The following is a 26,216-nucleotide window of genomic DNA, read 5'->3' on the forward strand; positions in this document are numbered from 1 at the left end:
CTCTCCGGAAGCCATACTGCGTGTCTGACAGCAAGTGCTCTCGTTCCATCCATGGTTCGAGGCGGTCGAGGATCATCTTCTCCAGCAACTTGCGTAGACACGACAGCAAGCTGATTGGACGATACGAGTTGTGGTCGGACGCCGGCTTACCGGGCTTTTGAATGGCAACCACCCGAACCTGTCGCCATTCGTGTGGAATTATGTTCTGCTCCACCAACGTGTTGAACAGATTCAACAGACGCTGCTTGGCGACGTCCGGAAGATTCTTCAGCAAGCTGAACTTGATCTTGTCCGGACCAGGAGCAGTGTTGTTGCCCGTCAATAGTGCTATGGAGAGCTCTACCATCGAGAAGGGAGGATTAGAATCGCTCCCATCAACAACGTCGAATGATGGTTGTGTCGGCACCGAGTCCGGGCACACCTTCTTGGCGAAATCCAATATCCACTTGTCCGATTTTTCCACACTCTCGTTCGGAACGGAACCTCTACGCATGGCCCTCGCAACGCGCCACAGAGTGCTCATGGACGTATCTGCTGGTAGTCCTTCAACGAACTCCCGCCAGTACATTCGCTTCTTTCGCTTCAGAGTATTACTATACCTGCGATCAAGAGCTCTGTACTTTTGGAAGTTCGCTCGGATTCCACACTTGCAGAAGTCCACATAAGCTTCTGACCTGGCCGCCGAGAGATCCGTACACTCCTTGTCCCACCAGGGAAGTGGAGGGCGCGTTCGGATGTATGGTCCCGGGACGGGTTTCGTCTGAGCTTGTATCGCACTGTCATAGATCAAATTAGCCAGAAACGCATATTCTTCAAGCGGTGCCAACCCATCTCGCAACTCAACTCCAATGGAGACTGCCTCCGCGTACTGTTTCCAGTCGATATTTCGCGTCAGATCGTAAGGCATCTCCACCGTTGTCGATTGCTGTGGGCCATGGCTAACCAGAATAGCGATCGGCAAATGATCACTGCCACGAGGATCTTGGAGCACGTTCCAGTCACAGAGAACTGCCAGACTGTTGGAACAGAGCGACAAGTCGATGGCACTCGCCTTCGTACCGGACGTGGTTGACGTTGGTGGTGTTGCAATCCGCGTAACTTGCTTGTCCCTGTTTAGGAGGGTCATCTGGAAGTCGTCGCACAGTTCATGAATCAGATATGCTTGAGGGTCTGTCTTGTGACTTCCCCACTCGGTGCTGTGAAGATTAAAGTCACCCAGAACCAGTCGCGGTGCCTGCAACAGCTCAAGCATACCCCACAACTTTTGTCGAGTTAACGACACCTGTGGGGGAACGTAGACGGACACAATGCAAATGTCCAGTCCTCTGATCCTGGCCTGTACTGCGACTGCTTCGATTCCTCCTAGCTTCGGGAGCGTGACCTTTCTAAAAGTGTGGCATTTCCTGACCCCAATCAGTACGCCTCCACCTCTATTTGGTCCTGCCCTGCTCTCTGTGATGATGTTGTACCCCCGGAAAGCTGGCGTCTCATCTCCGATAAGAAACGTTTCGCTCAACGCAAACACATCACAGTCCCGTTCGAATGCGAATTGTTGAAAATCGTTTAACTTGGGGGTTAAACTTCTACAATTCCATTGTAGAATGGAGATGCCGTTTTTCGTTTTTGGTGTATTACCCATCAAAGGAAATGAACGACAAGAGGGGCATCGTGCTAGCAAGCTGTTTCCCGATGTGTCTAGCGAGAGGCTCAAACCGCTTTATGATTAAACGCGTCGGTTCACTCACAAAAGAGCACAGCCATTCCACGATTGTGGAAAAAGGAAGGACTCCTTTGAAGGCATCGGTGATCGGATTCGGTTGAGGAACCGGTTTCAGGGGGATCTTTGGCAGCTTGGGAACGGGCTTCAGCGGCTTGGGAACTGGCTTCGGTACCGGCTTCGGAGCGGGCTTACCCGACGGACCGAAAGGAAAATCCTCCTCGAAGTTCAACGAGTCACTTTCCTTACCCTTGCCGCCAGCGGCTTTTTTGGACTTGGAAGCCTTGTTGCGCTTCGGGTTTGGCCCGGAAGAGTCACTTTCCTCGTCTCTCTGGAAGAGAACCTCCACATCGGATTCCTCGTCCTCCGAATCTTCATCCGCCAAAGGAGCGAAGCGATTGGGGTGGGTCACCTGACTCAGGATTTCCGCGAAGGACTTCTTGGAGCGTTCCCTCAAGGATCGCTTCATCTTGTCCTCGCGCTCCTTGTACTTTGGGCACTGCCGAGTTTTGTGCGGTTCCCCGCCACAAAGCAGGCATTTTTCAGCCTGCTTTTGGCAATCCACGTCCTTGTGGGGGCCGGCGCACTTTGAGCACTTGCTCTTGTTGCTGCAGTAGGTCTTGGTGTGTCCCAACTGCTGGCAGTTTTCGCAGCTCATCACTCGCGGAACGTACAATCGAACTGGAAGCCGAAGCTTGTACAGCTCAATGTAGTCCGGCAGAGCTGACCCTGCAAAAGTCACCCGGAACGAGGCAGAAGGAATGAACTTCTTCTGGCCACCCTCGGTGGTGACGTTGCCCAGTTGCCGGCACTCGAGTACCTCCACAGCTGGAAGTTTAGGGTTCTTGAAGCGTCCCACCGCCCTTGAGAGGTCGACAAGCGACAGACTGTCATCGGTCACCACGCCATCGATTTCGACTTTGTGGGCCGGAATCCAAACACGGTACTCAATGCTGAACCGCAGATCAGTAACGATCTGATTAGCTTGCACCGCGGAGTTCACGATCACGCGGAGCTTGCTCTTGTTCAGCTTGGTACATTCGACCACCCCAGGATAGTGCTTCTGCAAATCCTTGGTGATCTGTACAAAGTTTAACGGCTTCTGTTTGGGCCGGAAGAAGACCACCCATTCCGTTTGCGATCCCTCTTGATACTGACGAGGACGTGGAATCGGTTTTTGAGAATGAGGATTCAGGGGCGGGGGGGGATTTGGATCCGGATTCGGCACTGGTGTTTTAGGAGGAATTGGATCTGGATTGGGAGGAATTGGATCTGGATTGGGAGGAATCGGGTCTGGAGTCAAGGGAGGAATCGGTGGTTGAGGGGGAACCGGATTCGGATCTGATTTAGAACGCTTTCGCTTCGTCCTCTTAGACCCGTCCGAGGATCCCCCTTTACCGCCAGGATCCTTATCCTTCAGGAAGAGGTCCCTGTTGGTGGTGTTTGAAGGAACTCCCAAAACAGAGTCCTCCATTTCCACGTCCTCGTCACCCTCAAGGGTTGAATCGGAGTCGAATTCCTCATGGTCCGACTCGGTCGGATCCATGTTTGCGAAGAAACGCGATAAACTAAACGAAAATGAAAGTGATGAAACTAATCGCAAAAGTAAAAAAGGAGAAAGAAAAAAAAAACTAACCGAAAAAAAAAACTATGAGAAAAAAAAAAAAAAAACTAAACGCTAACAAAAAACTCGCCTTTCGCACTCACCGCCGAACTGGCCGCACTGGCTGCCGCCCGCAGCGGGATGCGCGGGAAGCTCGTTTTCGCGCGCTTGTTGTTGTTGTTGTTGTTGTGCTGCCTGCTGCCAGCCACGTAAACAACGGGGTTGTCTCCGACCTGGCCTGGCCGAAAACTGGTCCGCCGACCGCAGTCGACTCTCCGGGGCCGATTCCACCGGCCAACGACTGTCTCTCGCCTCAGCTGCCTCCGCAGCCGCTGCTGCTGACTCCTCCTGCTGCTGCTGCTCGGATGCAGGAACTCGTTCCTCTTCCACTGCTGCACCGCCGCCGTGTCCACGACGACCAGATTGTGGCCTCTCTGACCACCGGAACGGGCTTGTCCGCTCGCACACGCCTCGGAATCGCCGTGAAAAACGCGCCAAACACACCGCGAAAAAAACACGACTACGCGCTGAGACTTCTGCCGGAGCAATGACATTTTCCTTTACTCATTCAACAGGTTTGGCACTCACATTCAGTGTAGAAAACTAAATAGCGCGATCAAAACATGTTTTCGTTCTTGTTCGTGTAATTTTGCTGGAGATTTTACTCTAAATACTGTGATTAATTTGTTTAACATACAACGAGGAAAATGCATCGTCTTCCGCTCAATTTGTGCAAATTTGCGGCTCGGATGGCCGATCCAGTACGGCAGAATCTGAAAAGTGTATCTGCCAAGGCCACAGCCACTTCGCTGGTCGTCAACCGTGGCCTCCAATATAGACAGTCGTCATCTAGTACCGGAGCAGCTGATAACGGCAATAAGGTATGATAATTTAGTCTACGGTGTTCGATAGTAACAGGAAATGGCTTCTGTTTAGTTATGTTTTCGCTATTATTAACATTTTCTGCTTGTAACTTTAGTATGCATTTTTTTATGTATAATTCATTGTTAATTACAAGATGAAATAAATTTAATATTTGTATGCTTTTACGTTTTATATGAGGCGAAGTAAATTGCAGTGGAGACGCATGGTATGTTAATTTTCTATTTAGTTTCAATAAATTCCCAGTTTTGACTACAATAATCAGAGTTTAAATTGAGTTCAGAATTGACCAACATGAATTGTATTCAAGGGATACAGTTTTTTCGATTTTTTTTTTTTCAAAGTATTAATTGTACACTCAAACCCCGATGGTTTGACACCAACTGGTGTCAAACGAACGGGGTCACTTTTTAGTTTGACACACCTTTTACACGGAGTTCACATACACTACCAAACGTTTGTTTTGATGGTGTACGTGAGCGCCGTGTAAAAAGTGACAGTTCGTCACTTTTTAGTTTGACTTTGACCAACCAACGGGGTACAAACTAAAAAAGTGTTAAACGAAAAAGTGACCAACCACCGGGGGTTGAGTGTAGCTTGTTATACAGTCCAGGCTCGATTATCCGAAGGCCTCGGAAAAAAATCACTTCAGATCATCGAATCAAGAAAAAAAATGTTCCGCTGTCTTATTTTTGATTGTTGAGCTTAAGTATGACCCCTAAACTACACTAAAATGATTTAGAGTTTATTAAGTTCAAGATGGTGACCAAAATGTTCAAAACATAAAATAAAAATATAAAAGGCAAACAATTGAAACAACGACGTCTTGCAAACTAACCAGTGATAAAAGCATTTTAATTTCGAATTCACGTCAGTGGAGATGAGATTTTGTATGTAACCATGCGCACCCTTTTATTTGGGTGTAAACGTGGGTGCGCATGGTTGCTTTAGTTGATTCCATATCATTAATAGCTGAAATTTACTTTTATATGAATTGGCCGGGAAATCACTAAAATTAAATAATATCGACTGAAGCGTTTACTGACATCGACTTCAAAAAATATCTAGTTGTGTTATCATTCAAGTAAAAAAAAGTAAAGTAAATCTTTCCCAGTTCCTGAGGGGAACACCCTTGAAGAGTATTGGGGCCGGCATTTACAAAGCGGATTCAGTGGCAGTTTCATTCTCAACTTAATGTTAACATGTTAGGTTTAATGATAACATTCCATAGGTCGCCTCCCTAAGGTGTCGTGATAAGGTCCAGTTTGTGACGATACTCTACCTTCGCTTTACTAAGCAATCGATTCCAGAAGGGAAAAGATCACCAGTTGTGTTGGTCCGAGCCGGGATTTGAACCCCGATCTACCGCTTACGAGGCGGAAGCGTTACCACTGGGCTACATGGCTCGGTCATATCATTCAAGGTGCATGATAATTAAGTACTAACATTTTATATTTCTATAAGTATCTCTACCCGCTGTTCCATGTCAGTCATATATTTCAATAGTTCATACTCAATTTTGCTGACAAATACTGCCCCATTTGTTGCACACGCTAACGACAGTTAATTATTTGCACTGAATATTAACAGGAACTCGCAAAAAGTACACGCTGTGTCAACAAATTGTTGAGTCCCCCTTTGCTTGAACGAGAAAGCTAGTGATAATGGACTAAAAGTTTCGAAAAACAACTTGCCTTAACTCAGATACAAGTGGTTTGTTGCTGGTTACTGTTTATATAACATCTTCAATATGTGTATTAGGGTGTTTCATCCAAAACCAAAAGTTCTCAGAATCAGGCAAATCGAGGTTCCCCTAGTAGAGGATAACCATAGGGACTCTCATGCCAAATATCAGCCCATTTGGTTGAGAATTGTCCTGTCCCCAGCGGTTTAAAGTTTACATGGAAATTACTATGGGATTTTTGTGCTTTTCGTTCATTCGTTCCTACAGGTCTGGGGACAACATGGATTCACTCGGAATAAAGACAGGTGTGTAGGGGATGGTCCAATGAACACATTCCAGAAGGAATTAGGCTTGTCCATTCTGTCCCCAAGGTGCGCATTGGATCGACGTCCGGTGTCTCCAGAATCATCAATTCACCCTTCAAATGTACGCATTGTCCTTAGTATGCTATGACGGCTTGGAGAAAATTACGACGCCCCATGTCAGACGGTGAACATGTGGCAGAGCATCTACTCGAGTTTTGGCTCAGAAACATTCTTTAAAGTACTAAAATTATAATTATTGATGTTCCTGGAAGAATTTCAACTATTCTAAATAAAGTAAAATGATGATTTTGTGTTAATAATGCAATCGATGCCTCTCCACGTGTTCACCGTCTCATATGGGGCGTCGTGGTTTCCACCTAGCCGTCATAGCATACTATGGAAATGCGATGCTTTTGAAGGATGAATCGTTGGTTTTGGAAATACCGGACGTAGATCCAATGCGCACCTTGGGGACAGAATGGACAAGCCTAATTCCTTCTGGAATGTGTTCATTGGACCATCCCCTACACACCTGTCTTTATTCCGAGTGAATCCATGTTGTCCCCAGACCTGTAGGAACGATTGAACGAAAAGCACAAAAATCCCATAGTAATTTCCATGTAAACTTTAAACCGCTGGGGACAGGCCAATTCTCAACCAAATGGGCTGATATTTGGCATGAGAGTCCCTATGGGTATCCTCTACTAGGGGATCCTCGGTTTGCCTGATTTTGAGAACTTTTGGTTTTGGATGAAACACCCTAATGTGTATAGAATTATTGACCTCACTCAAATGCACTGTTAAAATTGGACACAACGAAGTGAGCGTTTAACATTAATTATTCAGGTGACTAAATATGCATGTATTTAGTGTCCCCAAAGAACTCAACTTCCACTGTGCCCCACATTATGCTGCAATGTTAAATTAATATTCGACCTCCATCAAACACCATAGATTGTGACGCAGAACTCCGCCATATCCACCTTGAACCATTGGATGACTTGCGTATCAGACTTGCTTTAGCTTTCAATACTAAAGTGCCGGCTAAATTTAGCTCTGTATGAGTGCAGTGTCGAGAAGTAAACACAGATTCAATCATATAAAAAAACGCAAACTCACACAACGTTGTGCGTTTAACTGGCCGCACAGGTCGTCGATTGGTGTGTGGAGGCAACCCACTCAAATGGTTGGTGATTTTGTTTGTAAATATTGCTGAGCTCTCCGGTATCGGCTATCGGTACAGTGTAGGTACGAGGTTTATTAATATTTTAAAATTGGGGAAGATTTAAGTTACAAGCTTAAAGAACGATACACTCCTTTGATGAAATCGCACGGTTCGGTAAGGTGTTAACAACTTAAAAACGTCCGGCACATTCATAATCCATGACTTTCGACCTCTAGTGAATATACTGGATAGGGGAACAGCATCTAATTCCAGCGTGCCTCTAATGTTGGCAGGTCAGAACTTTGACATTCAATTAAAGCTAATTAAAAGCGTTTTCAACTGAAATCGGGTGATAAATAGCTGAATAAGAAGTGAGCAAGAAAGTTTCAATCATGAGTTTTGCAAAATTAGTTGTTTAAATAGTGAAAATTAGCAAATTGGATGGAGTTAGGAGTGAGAGCTTAACCTGCCAAAGATACGAGAATTTCCCCTACTAGCATAAAAGTTACAAGCTATCATGCGTCTCCATGAAATTTGTCTACCAGAATCGTTTCAAAGGAGAAGCTTGGTAGCAGGTCTTTGTATTTTTTTAAGTATGTTTTTTGGTTAGGCAAGTACCAACATACTTCAGATTCCAAAAACAAGTTCGAACTCTCATGAACTTCGCTGTTTCGCTGTACAAAACAGACAAAAAAAAACTTCACTCAATCCACAGAGACAGCGAGACTTGACTGCTGTTGTACATGTATTCTCCATAAATTTTTTCTGCTTCTTCTCCCCGTTCAGATTCCATTGAGTAAAGCAAACAGCAACAACAGTGGGAAGCAGGAAGAAGAGGCCAGCCCCTTGACGGACAAGTTTGGCCGATTTCACAGTTACTTGCGAATCTCGCTGACGGAGAGGTGCAACTTACGCTGCAAGTATTGCATGCCCGAAGAAGGTGTCCCCCTAACGGCAAAGGACAGTCTACTCACAACCGACGAAGTGCTCCGTCTGGCCGGTCTATTCGTGCGCGAGGGCGTCCGCAAAATACGACTTACCGGGGGTGAACCAACGGTGCGCAAAGATTTGACCGATATCGTCGCTGCGTTGAAGCGCATTCCGTCACTGGAAAGTGTTGGCATCACAACGAACGGCCTCATGTTGACCCGACAGCTGGTGGGCCTGCAGCGGGCAGGTCTGGACGGGCTCAATATCAGCCTGGACACGCTGAAGGCGGCCAAGTATGAACGCATCACCCGGCGGAAGGGCTGGGAGCGGGTCATCGCCGGAATTGACCTGGCCATTCAGCTGGGCTACAAACCGAAAGTCAACTGCGTACTAATGAAGGGTAAGTAGAGGATTGATCGAAGTGTAACACTGCTTCTTTGATGACCCACGCCCTTTGGTTTGTTGTAAGGTTTCAACGATGACGAGCTGTGCGACTTTGTCGAGATGACCCGGGATCGTTGCGTAGACATTCGATTCATAGAGTACATGCCATTCACTGGGAATCGGTGGGACACTAGCGAGATGGTACCGTTCCGTGAGGCTCTGGCCACCATTCGCGAGCGCTACCCGGATTTTACGGCCCTCGACAACGGTCCAAACGACACCGCCAAAGCGTTCCACGTGCCGGGCTTCCGGGGTCAGCTGGGCTTCATCAGCTCGATGACGGAACACTTTTGCGGTGGTTGCAACCGTTTGCGCATCACGGCCGACGGTAACCTGAAGGTGTGCCTGTTTGGCAATACCGAGGTTTCACTGCGCGATGCACTGCGCTCCGGATGTTCCGAGGACGACTTGCGCTGCCTCATTTCGGCGGCAGTCAAGCGAAAAAAGAAGCAACACGCAGGTTAGTGTTGATGAGATATTCGGAGAACCCTGTCCAGTGACCAATACGTTCGTATTATCGTAGGAATGCTGAACCTATCCCAGATGGAGAACCGACCGATGATTTTGATCGGAGGATAACGCTCACCCGGTAGAACAAATGGAAGGCAGCTGACCTCCAAAATAAAACAAGCGCAATTACAAACAGGGACGTGATAGCAATACACTTAGAATAGATAGCAAAAACGGGTAAAATATAAGAGGTAAGCGATTGATTTATGACCCCATCTAACTTTTCACAAGATTGTATCGTGTGTGATTGTCTCTCGCTCAATGTATGTCCCCATAACTGTGTGGGAATCGTCCCCCATTTCCAGGCAGTGGCATTGTACCTGTGACTCGAATGTACTCGCCAAACGCGCAAACGATCAAAATACGAACGAACGAGTTCTTTTTTATTTTTGTTTCGCGGTTTCGTGCGCGAAGTGAGACAAGCCAAACCGGCTAAATCTGGATATTCATAGCCGGCGTTTATTACGCAAATCCGAACGAGGGTTTGTTTACGATATTTGCGAAAAAAAATGTGTTGAGGTGTGCGTGCCATGGTCGGATGTTGAGTGCCGGTATCAAGAAAAAAAATCTTGTTTATTTTGCTTAGTCATGGTTTAAGATGCAATGAAACTGTATTCTGAGGCTTCTCAAAAATAAAAACTAGAATCGACTTCTTTTATCGATAAATTAAGCCAATGCAAATGTTTTTCAAAGTTTTTGTCCCTCGGCTCTGGGCGGGGTCGAAAATTTGTACCAGGCTTAAATAACTAATTTTCAAAAGATATCAAAGAGTGTTGTGATTATTTTTTCAGATAAAATGTCCGAAAAATGCAGAATTTTTGTTAATGACTCACAAAATTCTTGTTTGCAAGGAATGTTCTTTGCTAACACATTAAAAGGAATGCTAGATCAGATATAATTCTGCAGGCTTATTTAAAAAGTATAAATTTTGTCAACAAGTTAAGGCACAATTTTCATTGTTAAGCATTTGATTATGTGCATAAATATACGATTTTTTTTTGAGAAAAAGCAGAAAAACACAAAACTGGTTCAATTTTTTTTGACGAATCTGCATAGGAAATTCATAACAGATCTATCGATCGAAGTATAATATTACGAATATAAAAATTAAAAACAAACAATTTGTTAAAACATTGTTAACGGCCAAGGGCTGCGTAACGGCTCTTTTTATAAGTACCTCTGACATCTTAAATTTGATGAAAAAATATTTTTTGGGAAATTTTCATAAAATTAATAAATATAGGAGCTTACGTTGTAGAGGGTTCAAAAAGATATTGAATTGAATTATTATTTAGTATATTCAATTTTGTTGGCGTAGACAAAACAATTAAACTTTTTTTTCTACTTCTTTTCTAGCACAACCATCTCTCATCTCATCCACCATCCGATCGTACCCCCTGCTTGGGGTACGCGCCTTCTCCTCACTCAGCCACGTGGATGAGCGCACCGGCAAAGCAACAATGGTCGACGTAGACGACAAGGTGTCCACCAGACGCGAAGCCAAGGCCCAAGCAACGGTTTACGTGGGGCCCACCATCTCCTCGCTGATCGAGAGCAACGAACTGAAGAAGGGTGACGTCCTGTCGATTTCCCAAATGGCCGGCATTGTGGCGGCAAAGAAGACGTCCGATCTGGTCCCACTGTGCCACAACATTCCGCTGTCGTCGATCAAGGTTGAGACGAGCCTGAACGCGGCCACCCACGAGGTTCACATTTTGACCAAGGTCAAGTGCGATGGGAAAACCGGCGTCGAGATGGAAGCGCTGACGGCGGCCTCGATTGCCGCGCTGACCGTTTACGACATGTGCAAATCGGTTTCGCACGAAATTTTGATTAAAAATATAATGCTGGTGGAGAAGACGGGCGGGAAGAGCGATTATTACAAGCTGGCTAAGAAGCACAAGAAGCAGGAACATCACTCGGACTCGGATCCTCCGATTGTCGTCAAACGGTACAATACACATCCGATTGCAGGCCATGAGGAGTTTGTCCCAGTACATCACTGAGATTTGACGCTATTGAACAATCAATCCTCGATATCGACAACATGTGCCTTTTAGCGTAGAAAGTAAGATTTTTACTTAGCATTTCTTTGTCTTTCTATCTTTCTGCATAGGAAACTCTAAAAATGAACCAACTCTACTGCAAGTATAAGATAATCTTTATTGGTAAAGGAATTACACAACTCAGCCTAATCGTAAGACTGTCCCCAATCGAGGCCCATCCGGCTGCATCCTCGCGAAATCGCCTGCAAACTGACCACCAACTCGCCGTAACTCTCGCACGCCAGCCCCTTGTGCTTCGATCCATCCGCCAAAATCTTGGGATCACGCATTTCCGGATTAACGCCCGTCAGCCAGCTCATCGCCGCCGACCAAATGTTGCTAAACTTGGGCACAAACAGTGGCGCCCTCACCGTTCGCTTCATCCCACTCAGCGGGCAGTGTATCCTCGCGTAGCCCCGATTCGTCTCGACGTTCCAAAAGTTGTTTCCGTACAAACTGAACACAACCTGCGGCCAGCCGTGCGGATTCGTGGACTTCATCGTAAACTCCAACGGCATATTGAACACCACCGTCCGGTAGTCGTCTTCCGGTTGGGCACTCTGCGTAATTCCAGACCGCATCCCGGACACCAACTCCCAGTCCGGTCCAGCCACGATGTCATACCGGCAGAACAAGCTACTACCGTCGGGACCCATTGGAAAGTACGCCGATTCCAGTTGGCCCGTTACCGCTAGATGGAAGAAGCTTTCGCCATCGCCGGAAGGTTCTTTCATGCTGTTTACTTGGAGGCCACGCGGAACCAGAACAACAAGCGGAACTTCGTTTGCGTAGTCGTTGCTAGTGGCAACGCGCGTTCTAATGGGCGCGCATTGAGTTCGAAGCGCCTAGAAAATGGACTTGCTTTCAAACTTGCATGCAAGTAGCTCGTGATCAGTGGAGAGAGGACATATTTTTCATGTGCATTTTTATTTGTGGTAAAATTTATTACAACTTGTTACATTTTTCACACAAATTAAAACATTCTAAAAGTGTTTAAACTAATCATTTTTCATATTTTATCTACAGTTTTCAACATTTAGTGCTAGTGAATAGAATAAGCAATGTATACTTTTCATTTGATCAAATATAAAACTTATTAAGTAGGTATGTTAAATTGAATTGATTCATTCATCCGAATACTTTGATGGTTATTGCTCTTTCAATATAACTGATAAATACGATCCACCTTTAAGTGCTTGTAACTTTCGATAGGGTTTTCAGATGTTCAATCTTTTGGACTCGTTGAAAGGACTTTTGATTACCCATCTAACCAATGGGTTGCATAATAGATCCGGACAACGTTTTCATCAAAATATCTGAGATCCGGCCTCAACAAAGTCTATGGTCTTTTAATGAGCCTATCTAAAAATATATAACATGACAAGTTTCTTTACAAAACCACCCTTTTACAATCTTCCGGAGTTTCCTCATTTTATTTAGCATAACTTTTGAAGTACTTTACTAAACTTCATAATATTCAATCGGGTATTATGGGACCCCAAGAAAGACCAAAACGGTTAAAATCGGTTTATCAAGTGCCAAGATAATTGAGTGACATCCAAACACACACACCGAAATTTGTTAAAATTTTGATTCTGAATCGATATCTGGAGTTTTTTTTTTTTTTGGAAAGGTTCAATAAACCAAATTTCCCGTTTTTGCTTTTTGGATGTTTTTGAAACCGCCTTGAGTCAGGGGTATTAAAAAACACCCAATAAGCAAAAACTGAAAATTTGGTTTATTGAAACTTTTCAAAAAAAAAAAAACTCCAGATATGTAAACGTGAAGGTGGGTCTAGGAGGTCGAAATAAGATGTCAATTTTTACGAGTGATTGTATAACCTTTCCTCAGTAAGGTGAGAAAAGCAAAAAATCCCTGATTTTTCAACAGTTTTGCTCCTCTTGAAATTGCAATCTTGAATTAAATATTTTCAAAATGTTTGTTTCGATAAGATCAGAACATTTCACGAATGATTCAATTTTTGACATTAAAAAATGGAGCATTAGTTTCTGAGATATCGGCATCTGAAAATTGAGTGCTGGTTTGGTTGCACTTAAAATACTTCAATACAGTCACGAATCACAAAAAATAAGAACTTTCGTTGCCTTTTTTTTTATTGTTAAAAGTGCCGTAGCCAGGGAGGGAGGGGGGGGGAGAGGCTTTTCAGAAATCCCCCGGAAATGGCTGGAAGTCATATGGAGATTGGGCAGAAGATGAAGAAAAAGAAGAAAGTTTGTTCTACGATTTTTTTTGTACGTGATTAAACTATCAAAAAACCTTCGGATTATCGAAACTTTGATTAATCGAGTTCGGACTGTACATTATAATTATTTAATTGCTTATTTCTAGAGTTTTTTTTAATGAACTTATGAAACACAGTAACTTGTAGGACATTAATAAAAACACTACATTTCTATTTTAGGGGTGTAGCATCTCCAATCTTGAATGTTTTAGAGTCGATTTTATAAAAAAAATTGCTCAGAATTTGGAAAACAAAAATATATTGTTCAGAAATTGGCACTTAAAACATTTATTTTTACGAATCGAAAAATGGTTGATTTTTTCTCTAAATTAAACTTAAAGGCTAAACTTGAAACTTTTTCAAAAATGTTGTAAGTTACCTTTTGATTATTTTTAAAAACTATTGTTTCAAAACATTCTCTGATGTTCAAAATATGCTGTTTTGGTCCCCTTCAACATATAAAAAATTGAAAATCTGAAAATAAGGATTTTTGTAATTCAACTATTGGTAATTAAAAAGTAAATTGAAAAAAAATGGTTATACCAACAACTTTGCCGAAGACATCCAATCGATCAAAAAATCCTTCCTAAGATACATTAGGGTGTAATATGGTTGTATGGAAAAAAATAAAGTTGTCCAAATTTAGCGAGCACAACCATTTTTCAGATCCTTTTGGGGTCCTAAACAACTCCCCAAAGTTTGGGAACGATTGGTTTAGTCCTCACTTTGCGCAAAGCGATTCAATTTTCCATATAAATTTGTATGGGAAAACCCATTTTTTGGATTTTGATATTTATAAAATCCACGTCTCATGCTGTACTAAAACCGGATTCATATTCGGATACTCTGGAAGGTGCTCTACAACTTTCCCGAAGAGAGTATGGTGCTAACTTGCTCCTATAAAAAGATACAGCGTGTTCAAAACTCGTCTAAAACGTGTTTTTTGCTCGAAAATCACGATTTAGACGAGTTTTGAGGACGCTGTATCTTCTTTCAGGGACAAGATAGCACCATACTCTCTTCGGGAAAGTTGTAGAGCACATTCCAGAGCATCCGAATATGAATCCGGTTTTAGTACAGCGTGAATCGTGGGTTTTATAAATATCAAAATCCAAAAAAATGGGTTTTCCCATACAAATTTATATGGAAAATTGAATCGCTTTGCGCAAAGTGAGGACTAAACCAATCGTTCCCAAACTTTGGGGAGTTGTTTAGGACCCCAAAAGGAACTGAAAAATTGCTGTGCTGGAAAATCGATTTTGATATTACACCCTAAAGATACATATTTAATTTTAAAATATAAAACAATGATATCTGTCGATTTCGTGTCGAATTTCACAGAGGAAAATCTTGTCCCAAAATGTCTGCACTGATGTCTCTAAATTTTCTGTACCTAACAGTTTTAAGTTTCCTACCCCTCAAAAACATCGTCATCGACGCCGCTGTCAAAAATGCTTTCTCGCGCCAATCACAGTTCCTCCACACCCTCTCAGAACAAGCCACCCCCTCCACGAAATAAAACTTTTACGCCTCCACCAAATTCCTTATCTTGCGGCCTCTGATAAGACACGTTCCAGCTTTGGGAGCCACCATTTGCCGTCTTCCAAAAAGGTACGTCCCGTCCCAGAACGTCCCAAGCCAACCTCAGTGCACTCGGCGTCGAAACTGGGGACGCCGAGATTTTCCCGCCGAAAGTGGCGCGGATGACGTTTCACGTTTGTTTGTTTGTGTGCGTTTTCTTTTTTGCCCCTTCTTTTCGTTCTACCTCGCCCTCCTCGTGCGTGTGAGGGTGTGTTGTTTTTATTTTTTAGCTGAGACCGCGGTGGGTTGAATTCTGGAGTTTTTTTAAAGGTCCAATAAACCAAATTTTCGGTCTCAAAAAACACGTAAAAAGCAAAAACTGAAAAATTTGGTTGAAATTCGGGTTTAGACAGGAAAAAGTTTTTTTTTTAATTTGAAACGTATTTTTTGTACTTTTTTGTTATTAGACATTGCGCCGTCAACATTATAGCCGATTCAGAGAAAAATGTCCGCACTCTGCTTAGAAATCAAGGGTTGGCTTGAGACATTATTCTCTGTAATAGCAATAAAATTTAATGTTTCCCTAGAGATTATTTCTACTATTGTTATATTTATTTGACAAAATTTTTGGGCCAAACTTGCTTGCTCACTTCCCATTAGAGCTTTATGACGTTTCGCGTACGCACATTAGCGCGCCATTTGGTTCTAAATTCTGCAAGCTTTAATTTTTTTAATCGCATTTCTTCCAGAATTTTATAGAAATTCTCATAAATAATTATTGTGAAAAATTAATACAGTTGGACAAAAATCAAAATAAAAATGTATAGATCCTATCTGCATAGGACCCATGACTGATAGGTCGTTCAAATATTTACTCTAGTTTTCATAAACTATCCTGATACTTCAATTCTGGAGTTTTTTTTTAAATGGTCCAATAAACCAAAATTCCAGTTTTTGCTTTTTGGGTGTTTTGAAACCGCCTTGAGTCAGGGGTATTAAAAAACACCCAAAAAGCTAAAAATGAAAATTTGGTTTATTGGACCTTTTCAAAAAAAAAACTCCAGAATTTTATTTTGGAGATTTTTTTTCTTGGTTTGTTTCCTCAACCAATTTTATGAAAATGTTCATGAACAAAAAAAGTTTTTACTATTTATTTGAATATAACAACTATATGTTTTGACATTAATGTCAGCAAAAAAAATATATTTTTTATCTATTCAAGAACTATTTTTTCTTGCAAAAATTTTACTTCTAGCACACCGTCCTCCTCCCCTTCCCTCTTCACACACTGTCCACAACACCCCACCAACTTCAGCTGTCAAACTTGGAAGAACCACCCTCCGAGAAGCGCCAGAAACACGCACCAGTTCGTACGAAGTCGTGGCCGCGGGAGTGTGTCCGTGTCTAAACCAGCTACCCAGGTCATCAGTCCTCGGTGTTGGGACTTTTCTTTGTCCCATCCAGCGACTCAGCGAGCAAGAAGTGAAGTGAACCTGTTCTGTGTTGCACCCCAGTGATTAGTGAACTCTTTTTGAGCCGGAAACAGTGCCAAGAAACCGGTTCTACGCTCCTAGTAAGATGACAAACGCCAGCGACGTGGAGTCGCCCCGGGCCGAGCACCGGCGCATCTGCGAGCAGCTCAACATCGATGCCGCGACGGAGGAGCAGTCCTGGGCCTCGTTCCGGGACATCCGGAACACGTACAACCTGGACGTAAGTATCTTCCCAGTGATGGGAACTCCTTGTCCGCATTCCGGACTACCCTGTGCCCGGTGTTGACTATTGTTCGGAGCTTTCCACTCCGTAGTCGAACTCAATTCGGCCACTGCTCGACCTCTCCTCTGTTTCGAGCGGATTGTGTCGAGCTCCATCGGTGACGTCAAAGTTCTAGGTTGCATCATCCGGAGGGCCGGCCTTATGCTCAGAGAGATGCAACTCGGATCGATTCTCAGCGGCGTCGTCGTATCGTGGATTTACGAGGTTTACACGAAGAGTCACCACCAATACTAAGAGGTACAAAGTCGCAACTTGTATCATCATCATCGAGATAATGCTGTGTGTTTAGTACATGACGACCCCCACTTGGTACCGGCAACACCCGCGCGTTGCAATTGCACAACCTGCATCGAAACTCGATCGTCTGGTCTTAAAATGCTTTAATTACTTAAAAGTTCATCACACTTGGTGCGATTTTGCCCGCTCGATCGCCTTCAGCCGTCGCTCCAGCTGTTTGGACGCGTCGATGCCGAAGATTCCCAGCAGGAGCAGCGCGACCAGAATGGCCACCAGCAGCAGCAGAGCCAGCGACCAGGTCGTGCGCTTCGGCGTGCAGCAGCCGGTCGGGGGCCGTTCCATCTCTGCTGTTGAAAAACATATTTGTTTGATTTTTAGTAATCATCTTTTATGAGTTGTTTGATTTACTAACCTTCCAAAATTTCAGGCATGAGTTGTGAAGTTTGAGGTATTTAGTGCTGCCTACTAAGTTCTTGTTTATATTGTGGTTGTTTTAATCTATTTAGGCTAAAATTTCAATAATTGAAATTATTGGAGAAGAAATCTTTGATCTAACGATCATAACGTCAACTTCCAGCATGTGCTTACATACTGAGACCAAACCATTGATTTATCGTGCTTTTAATATTTTTAAAAGTCAGCTTCCGACCCTTATCTCGAAATTTTACATTCTTTCAGCTTTAATCATGCGCTGGTAACTTTTTCAGAAACTTGACACTTTCCAGACAATTTTATTGAATAAAATATTTTTTTATGTGAATTTCTTATGGAGTGCGAGTGATCTGAAAGTGTTTTGGCACGTCGCACAACTGGACTTGGACTGACTTGATCCTGGCTATATCACCTCGACCCGCAATAAAAAAGTATTGTAAAAATCAGGGGCGCCGACTCTGGGGGGGCACGGTACTTTTTGCCCCTCCTAAAATTTGGCTGGGGGGGGGCAGACCATACGTTGTGCCCCCCCCCCCAGAAATTTTGGAAGAAAAATATTCTTATATCAAATATAAAAAAAAGGAAATAATTGAAAATAATATCTAAAACATAAATGGAACATTGTTTGACACACGGATAGAATTCTTGTAAGCGAATCCGTAAAATAGTTCAAAAACATTTGTTGTTTTCGAAATCGCTGAAATTTTTTGAACAAAATCGTTTACAATTTTCTGGATTTAGATGCATTATTTTTCTAAATCGACATCGTTTTATCTATACCACTGTGCTCTCTAGGAAAATCAGTAAGCTTAGTACAAGAGCACAGAGGCATCGGTGATTCTAAAATTCTAAAATTCTAAAATTCTAAAATTCTAAAATTCTAAAATTCTAAAATTCTAAACTTCTAAAATTCTAAAATTCTAAAATTCTAAAATTCTAAAATTCTAAAATTCTAAAATTCTAAAATTCTAAAATTCTAAAATTCTAAAATTCTAAAATTCTAAAATTCTAAAATTCTAAAATTCTAAAATTCTAAAATTCTAAAATTCTAAAATTCTAAAATTCTAAAATTCTAAAATTCTAAAATTCTAAAATTCTAAAATTCTAAAATTCTAAAATTCTAAAATTCTAAAATTCTAAAATTCTAAAATTCTAAAATTCTAAAATTCTAAAATTCTAAAATTCTAAAATTCTAAAATTCTAAAATTCTAAAATTCTAAAATTCTAAAATTCTAAAATTCTAAAATTCTAAAATTCTAAAATTCTAAAATTTTAAAATTCTAAAATTCTAAAATTCTAAAATTCTAAAATTCTAAAATTCTAAAATTCTAAAATTCTAAAATTCTAAAATTCTAAAATTCTAAAATTCTAAAATTCTAAAATTCTAAAATTCTAAAATTCTAAAATTCTAAAATTCTAAAATTCTAAAATTCTAAAATTCTAAAATTCTAAAATTCTAAAATTCTAAAATTCTAAAATTCTAAAATTCTAAAATTCTAAAATTCTAAAATTCTAAAATTCTAAAATTCTAAAATTCTAAAATTCTAAAATTCTAAAATTCTAAAATTCTAAAATTCTAAAATTCTAAAATTCTAAAATTCTAAAATTCTAAAATTCTTAAATTCTAAAATTCTAAAATTCTAAAATTCTAAAATTCTAAAATTCTAAAATTCTTAAATTCTTAAATTCTTAAATTCTTAAATTCTTAAATTCTTAAATTCTTAAATTCTTAAATTCTTAAATTCTTAAATTCTTAAATTCTTAAATTCTTAAATTCTTAAATTCTTAAATTCTTAAATTCTTAAATTCTTAAATTCTTAAATTCTTAAATTCTTAAATTCTTAAATTCTTAAATTCTTAAATTCTTAAATTCTTAAATTCTTAAATTCTTAAATTCTTAAATTCTTAAATTCTTAAATTCTTAAATTCTTAAATTCTTAAATTCTTAAATTCTTAAATTCTTAAATTCTTAAATTCTTAAATTCTTAAATTCTTAAATTCTTAAATTCTTAAATTCTTAAATTCTTAAATTCTTAAATTCTTAAATTCTTAAATTCTTAAATTCTTAAATTCTTAAATTCTTAAATTCTTAAATTCTTAAATTCTTAAATTCTTAAATTCTTAAATTCTTAAATTCTTAAATTCTTAAATTCTTAAATTCTTAAATTCTTAAATTCTTAAATTCTTAAATTCTTAAATTCTTAAATTCTTAAATTCTTAAATTCTTAAATTCTTAAATTCTTAAATTCTTAAATTCTTAAATTCTTAAATTCTTAAATTCTTAAATTCTTAAATTCTTAAATTCTTAAATTCTTAAATTCTTAAATTCTTAAATTCTTAAATTCTTAAATTCTTAAATTCTTAAATTCTTAAATTCTTAAATTCTTAAATTCTTAAATTCTTAAATTCTTAAATTCTTAAATTCTTAAATTCTTAAATTCTTAAATTCTTAAATTCTTAAATTCTTAAATTCTTAAATTCTTAAATTCTTAAATTCTTAAATTCTTAAATTCTTAAATTCTTAAATTCTTAAATTCTTAAATTCTTAAATTCTTAAATTCTTAAATTCTTAAATTCTTAAATTCTTAAATTCTTAAATTCTTAAATTCTTAAATTCTTAAATTCTTAAATTCTTAAATTCTTAAATTCTTAAATTCTTAAATTCTTAAATTCTTAAATTCTTAAATTCTTAAATTCTTAAATTCTTAAATTCTTAAATTCTTAAATTCTTAAATTCTTAAATTCTTAAATTCTTAAATTCTTAAATTCTTAAATTCTTAAATTCTTAAATTCTTAAATTCTTAAATTCTTAAATTCTTAAATTCTTAAATTCTTAAATTCTTAAATTCTTAAATTCTTAAATTCTTAAATTCTTAAATTCTTAAATTCTTAAATTCTTAAATTCTTAATTTCTTAAATTCTTAAATTCTTAAATTCTTAAATTCTTAAATTCTTAAATTCTTAAATTCTTAAATTCTTAAATTCTTAAATTCTTAAATTCTTAAATTCTTAAATTCTTAAATTCTTAAATTCTTAAATTCTTAAATTCTTAAATTCTTAAATTCTTAAATTCTTAAATTCTTAAATTCTTAAATTCTTAAATTCTTAAATTCTTAAATTCTTAAATTCTTAAATTCTTAAATTCTTAAATTCTTAAATTCTTAAATTCTTAAATTCTTAAATTCTTAAATTCTTAAATTCTTAAATTCTTAAATTCTTAAATTCTTAAATTCTTAAATTCTTAAATTCTTAAATTCTTAAATTCTTAAATTCTTAAATTCTTAAATTCTTAAATTCTTAAATTCTTAAATTCTTAAATTCTTAAATTCTTAAATTCTTAAATTCTTAAATTCTTAAATTCTTAAATTCTTAAATTCTTAAATTCTTAAATTCTTAAATTCTTAAATTCTTAAATTCTTAAATTCTTAAATTCTTAAATTCTTAAATTCTTAAATTCTTAAATTCTTAAATTCTTAAATTCTTAAATTCTTAAATTCTTAAATTCTTAAATTCTTAAATTCTTAAATTCTTAAATTCTTAAATTCTTAAATTCTTAAATTATTAAAAAAATAATTCATGTATCATAATTTTTAAATTTTCGATTTTTTTAAACATTGAATTTTATTGTTATTTCTAAATTTCTGATGTTTTAAATTTCTGGTTTTCTGCTTTTGATTTCTTAAAAAAAAATTTATCTCTCAGAATATTTTTATACTGTTAATTTTTTTTTATTTTGGAATATTGAATTTTATGTATCTGTTATTTTTTTTCTAAATTGCAGATTTGAAAAATGGATGTTTTATAAATGTGTATTTGTATTTTTAAATTTTTGCTTTTTCTTTTGTTTTTATTTTTAGAATATTTGTATTGTTAAATTTCTAAATATCTGATTATTTTTATTATTGACTGTTACCTACTTCTAGAAAATAAGTGAGAATATGCCAATTAGATGGAATTCGCCTTCCAAACATATAAAAAATTTCCCCCAATCAACATTCTAATCACGTTTTAATAAATTATCTTTTTCTTAAAAACAAAATGAAAACAGATGAAAAATAAATCGTATCACATCGTAATGAAATTATTAAAATTCGTGATATACAATAAACTTTAACATCTAATCGCCACTCTTACCTATCGATTTTGGAAAACAACCGTGCCCCCCCAACATTTTGGACTAGTCGGCGCCCCTGGTAAAAATTATTTATACTAAACAAAAAAAACAGCAAACAAACTATATGATGTATTGATTTTGTTAGTGCAGTACTTGGTCAGTAACTGGGCCGAGAACAAGGCCGAAAACGTGAACAAAGTATAACAAGGGGAACATCAATACGTTATATTTTCATAACAGAAAATAAATAGCAAGCGATTAGGGGGAGGGGTTCCCGCGGTCAGAATGAGCTCAAATTTGGAATTTAGCCTAGTGATGGGTCAATCTATGATTTCAGGTGGTAGAAATCCCGGATTTGGACTACCTTAGTGTGCATGACGAAGCCCGATCTTTAAATTTGGTTTTAAAAAATCCAAAACTGATGATTTTTTATAGGAATACTGTAAAAATATCTTTATCTTTTTCTAAGTAAACTTTTTGAAACCGCACACGGGACCACTTATCACCAAAATTTTAGTCCAATCAGTTTTGAGATATCGCGGCACCCATTTTTTGAAACTGCTTGTTAATAGATGAAAATGTATATTTTAATGCCCCGAAAACACATTAAAAAAAAGCTTAAGTTTGTGCTCATACCATCCTTTGACATTTTTGCATATTTACATGTATGTAATCCCTTAAAATAGTTTAATTTTTTTTTTTTATTTTAATTTATATTTATTCAAATTTCTTTTCCATGTACATTCATTCAATTAAAATATTATTGAGTGTCCAATCACAAACGATGACTTTTCACCTCAATTTTAAATACTAGCAACTTTCATTTATTCATGAAATATTGTAGCTTTCGCTATTCAGTGATTTCAAATGTAGGAGGTCCTACATGTACAAAAGGGAAAAGGGATACCTTAAAACTAACTTATAAACTATATAAAGAGCGGATCAATGCAGCTGAAGACTGCAATGATTTTTGTCGAAATGCATCAATTATCTTATTGGACATAACATCCAAAGTGTCAACTTCGGCTAATTGATGAAGTTCACTGGTGCTGAACCAGGGAGGAAGTTTCAGAATCATTTTCAGAATTTTGTTCTGAATCCTCTGAAGTTTTTTCTTCCTGGTTAAGCAACAGCTTGTCCAGATCGGCACAGCATAAAGCATGGCAGGTCTGAAAATTTGTTTATAAATTAACAGTTTATTCTTGAGACAAAGTCTAGAATTCCTGTTTATAAGTGGATACAAACATTTAATATATTTGTTACATTTAACCTGGATACTTTCAATGTGATCCTTGTAAGTAAGGTTTTTGTCAAAACCAAGTCCAAGATATTTCACTTGATCCTCCCACTTTAAATTTACCTCATTCATCTTTATAATGTGATGACTTTTTGGTTTAAGAAAATCAGCCCTTGGTTTGTGAGGGAAAATAATAAGTTGAGTTTTTGCAGCATTTGGAGTAATTTTCCATTCTTTCAAATAAGAATTGAAAATATCCAAGCTTTTTTGTAATCTTCTTGTGATGACACGAAGGCTTCTGCCTTTGGCGGAGATGCTTGTGTCATCAGCAAAAAGTGATTTCTGACATCCTGGGGGCAAATCAGGCAAGTCAGAAGTAAAAATATTATATAAAATTGGACCCAAAATGCTTCCTTGAGGGACGCCGGCACGTACAGGTAGTTGATCAGATTTGCTATTCTGATAACATACCTGCAGAGTACGATCCGTCAAATAATTTTGAATAATTTTCACGATATAAATCGGAAAATTAAACCTTTTCAATTTCGCAATCAAACCTTTATGCCAAACACTGTCAAATGCTTTTTCTATGTCTAGAAGAGCAGCGCCAGTAGAATAGCCCTCAGATTTGTTGCTTCGAATTAAATTTGAAACTCTCAACAACTGATGAGTAGTTGAATGCCCAAGGCGAAATCCAAACTGCTCATCAGCGAAAATTGAATTTTCATTAATGTGCGTCATCATTCTATTAAGAATTATTCTTTCGAATAATTTACTAATAGATGAAAGCAAACTAATGGGCCGATAGCTTGAGGCTTCAGCAGGATTTTTATCCGGTTTCAAAATCGGAATTACTTTGGCATTTTTCCAACTACTGGGAAAATATGCCAAATCAAAACATTTGTTGAAAATTTTGACCAAGCTACTTAAAGTTGCTTCAGGTAATTTTTTAATTAAAATGTAAAAAATGCCATCCTCACCAGGGGCTTTCATATTTTTAAATTTTTTGATAATAGATTTTATTTCATTCAGATCCGTATTAAAAACTTCATCTGATGAAAATTCTTGTTCAACAATATTCTGAAATTCTATTGAAATTTGATTTTCAATAGGACTCAAAACATTCAAGTTGAAATTATGAGCACTCTCAAACTGCTGAGCAAGTTTTTGAGCTTTTTCCCCATTAGTTAATAGAATATTATCACCATCTTTTAAAGAAGGGATGGGTTTTTGTGGTTTCTTAAGAACCTTTGAAAGTTTCCAAAAAGGATTGGAATAAGGTTTAATTTGTTCGACATCTCTTGCGAACTTTTCATTTCGCAGGAGAGTGAATCTGTGGTCAATAACCTTTTGCAAATCTTTTTGAATTCGCTTCAGTGCAGGATCACGAGAACGTTGATACTGTCTTCGGCGAACATTTTTCAGACGAATCAAAAGCTGAAGATCGTCATCAATAATGGGAGAATCAAATTTGACTTGGACTTTAGGAATAGAAATATTCCTAGCATCCAAAATTGCATTAGTTAAAGATTCCAAGGCTGAATCAATATCAGCTTTGGTTTCTAAAACAAAATCATGATTTAAATTATTCTCAATATGATGCTGATACCTGTCCCAATTAGCTTTGTGGTAATTAAACACAGAACTATTGGGTCTGGTAACTGCTTCATGAGAAAGCGAAAAAGTTACTGGAAGATGATCAGAATCAAAATCAGCATGAGTCACTAAAGGACCACAATACTGACTTTGATTTGTCAAAACCAAATCAATTGTTGATGGATTTCTAACAGAAGAAAAGCAAGTTGGTCCATTCGGGTATAATACCGAATAAAGACCAGAAGTGCAATCTCTGAATAGAATTTTACCGTTGGAATTTACTTTTGAATTATTCCAAGATTGGTGTTTGGCATTAAAATCACCGATGATCAAAAATCGAGATCTATGCCGAGTAAGTTTATTCAAATCCCCTTTGAAATAATTTTTATTTTCCCCAGTGCATTGGAATGGCAAATATGCAGCTGCAATCATAATTTTCCCAAAAGAAGTTTCAAGTTCAATGCCCAAACTTTCAATAACTTTTAACTTAAAGTCACGTAACGTGCTATAAGTCATACTACGGTGGATAACTATTGCAACTCCACCGCCATTTCGATTCATTCGGTTATTAGTTATAACTTTATAATCTGGATCACTTTTCAAATAAGTGCCAGTTTTTAAAAATGTTTCGGTTATAACAGCAACATGCACGTTATGAACTCGTAAAAAGTTGAAAAATTCATTTTCTTTCGCTTTTAAAGAGCGAGCATTAAAATTCATAATATTGATGGAATTACTTAGATCCATGATTAAACTTCAGGGTAAGAACAACATCATTCGCAAATTTTAATCCAATCTGGATTGCTTCCATCATGGATGTAGCATTACTCATTGTTTGAATCAAACCAAACAGTGAGTTTTGCAAAAAAGTCATTTTTTCAAACGTAACATCGCCGAGATCAGAAGATCCCAAAGCGTTGCCAGCAGAAAAATTTTCAAATGAAATTTGAGGTACCTGCCCAATTTGAAAATTGGTAGAGGATTTAAAATTCGTGGATGAACCCGAACCCGAAACGACGTTAGCATAAGAAATGCCATTGTTGTTACCTAACTTTTCCACGGTAGGGGTATTTCTAGAATTGTTCGAGTGAGACAGCACGAACGTTTGATTTAAAGATGCAGGTACAACCTGACTTTGAGAAAATTTCGGTTTGGATTTCGGCTGATGCTTAGCACGAGAATCCAAAACCTTTTTTCTGATGGGGCAATCCCAGAAATTTGATTTGTGATTTCCACCACAATTTGCACATTTAAATTGGGTGACTTCTTTCACGGGACAATTGTCCTTGTTAAAATAGTTTAATCGGGTCTTCTACGAAAGGCCAAATCCCAAAAGATCGAATGCTCAAAAGGCCGAATCTCAGACAAACCGCGTTCGAAAAGGCGGAAACTCATCCATTTTGATGTTTTTTGAAAAAATATTTTTTTGCCCCCTGATTTTTCGGGTCAAATTTCAAGGGGGGGGGGGCGTATCATCCTTATGTGTTGTTGAAAAAATCGCAGAACGGTCATTTTTTTACGATTTTGACCATTTTGTGTTTTGGGTTTTATAGAACTTTTTTTTTTCAATAATTTTTTTTTTTTTTTTTGAATGGTTCCAAATTTTAATTTTTGCCATCAATGTATATATTAACTTACCAAAGATAATAAATCGATACAACAAAAGTCTCAAGGTACTGATTTTTTTACATTTGTATGGCACTTTTCCTGCACTGCACAGTGGTCCGAAACCGTAATCTAGCGTGACAAAATTGATAGCGGCCACACGTTAAGATA

General features: G+C 38.1%; 3 protein-coding genes across 5 annotated transcripts in view; 2 read left to right on the plus strand and 1 right to left on the minus strand.

The window, feature by feature from the left end:
* Positions 1–3,906: 3,906 nt before the first annotated feature.
* Positions 3,907–11,388, plus strand: LOC120418479 (molybdenum cofactor biosynthesis protein 1). 2 transcript variants are annotated; one of them, XR_008212397.1, is made up of 5 exons: positions 3,907–4,201; positions 8,143–8,686; positions 8,756–9,190; positions 9,254–9,431; positions 10,597–10,737. XR_008212397.1 is itself a non-coding variant. In XM_039580917.2 (4 exons), exons 1-4 carry the CDS (start codon positions 4,028–4,030, stop codon positions 11,244–11,246), a joined length of 1,803 nt encoding a protein of 600 aa, XP_039436851.1. In that variant the 5' UTR covers positions 3,909–4,027; the 3' UTR covers positions 11,247–11,388. The 2 variants fall into 2 exon arrangements, 1 of the variants encoding a protein (XP_039436851.1); XM_039580917.2 differs by lacking the exon at positions 9,254–9,431 and having other exon boundaries at positions 3,909–4,201; positions 10,597–11,388.
* On the minus strand, positions 11,080–12,391 carry LOC120418480 (B9 domain-containing protein 1). Its single transcript, XM_039580919.2, has one exon. The coding sequence runs from the start codon at positions 12,017–12,019 to the stop codon at positions 11,432–11,434; it is 588 nt and encodes a 195-aa protein (XP_039436853.1). The 5' UTR covers positions 12,020–12,391; the 3' UTR covers positions 11,080–11,431.
* A 2,605-nt stretch (positions 12,392–14,996) lies between these two features.
* Positions 14,997–26,216, plus strand: part of LOC120412894 (retinoblastoma-like protein 2) — a 61,923-nt gene continuing 50,703 nt past the window's right edge. For both annotated transcript variants that reach the window (XM_052710508.1, XM_052710509.1), the window contains exons 1-2: positions 14,997–15,138; positions 16,304–16,761. In XM_052710508.1, coding sequence (XP_052566468.1) covers positions 16,627–16,761 — 135 coding nt within the window. In that variant the 5' untranslated portion in view covers positions 14,997–15,138; positions 16,304–16,626. The remainder of the gene's footprint in view (positions 15,139–16,303; positions 16,762–26,216) is intronic.

Source organism: Culex pipiens, chromosome 3, assembly GCF_016801865.2.
Source record: "Culex pipiens pallens isolate TS chromosome 3, TS_CPP_V2, whole genome shotgun sequence".
NCBI classification, from domain to species: domain Eukaryota; kingdom Metazoa; phylum Arthropoda; class Insecta; order Diptera; family Culicidae; genus Culex; species Culex pipiens.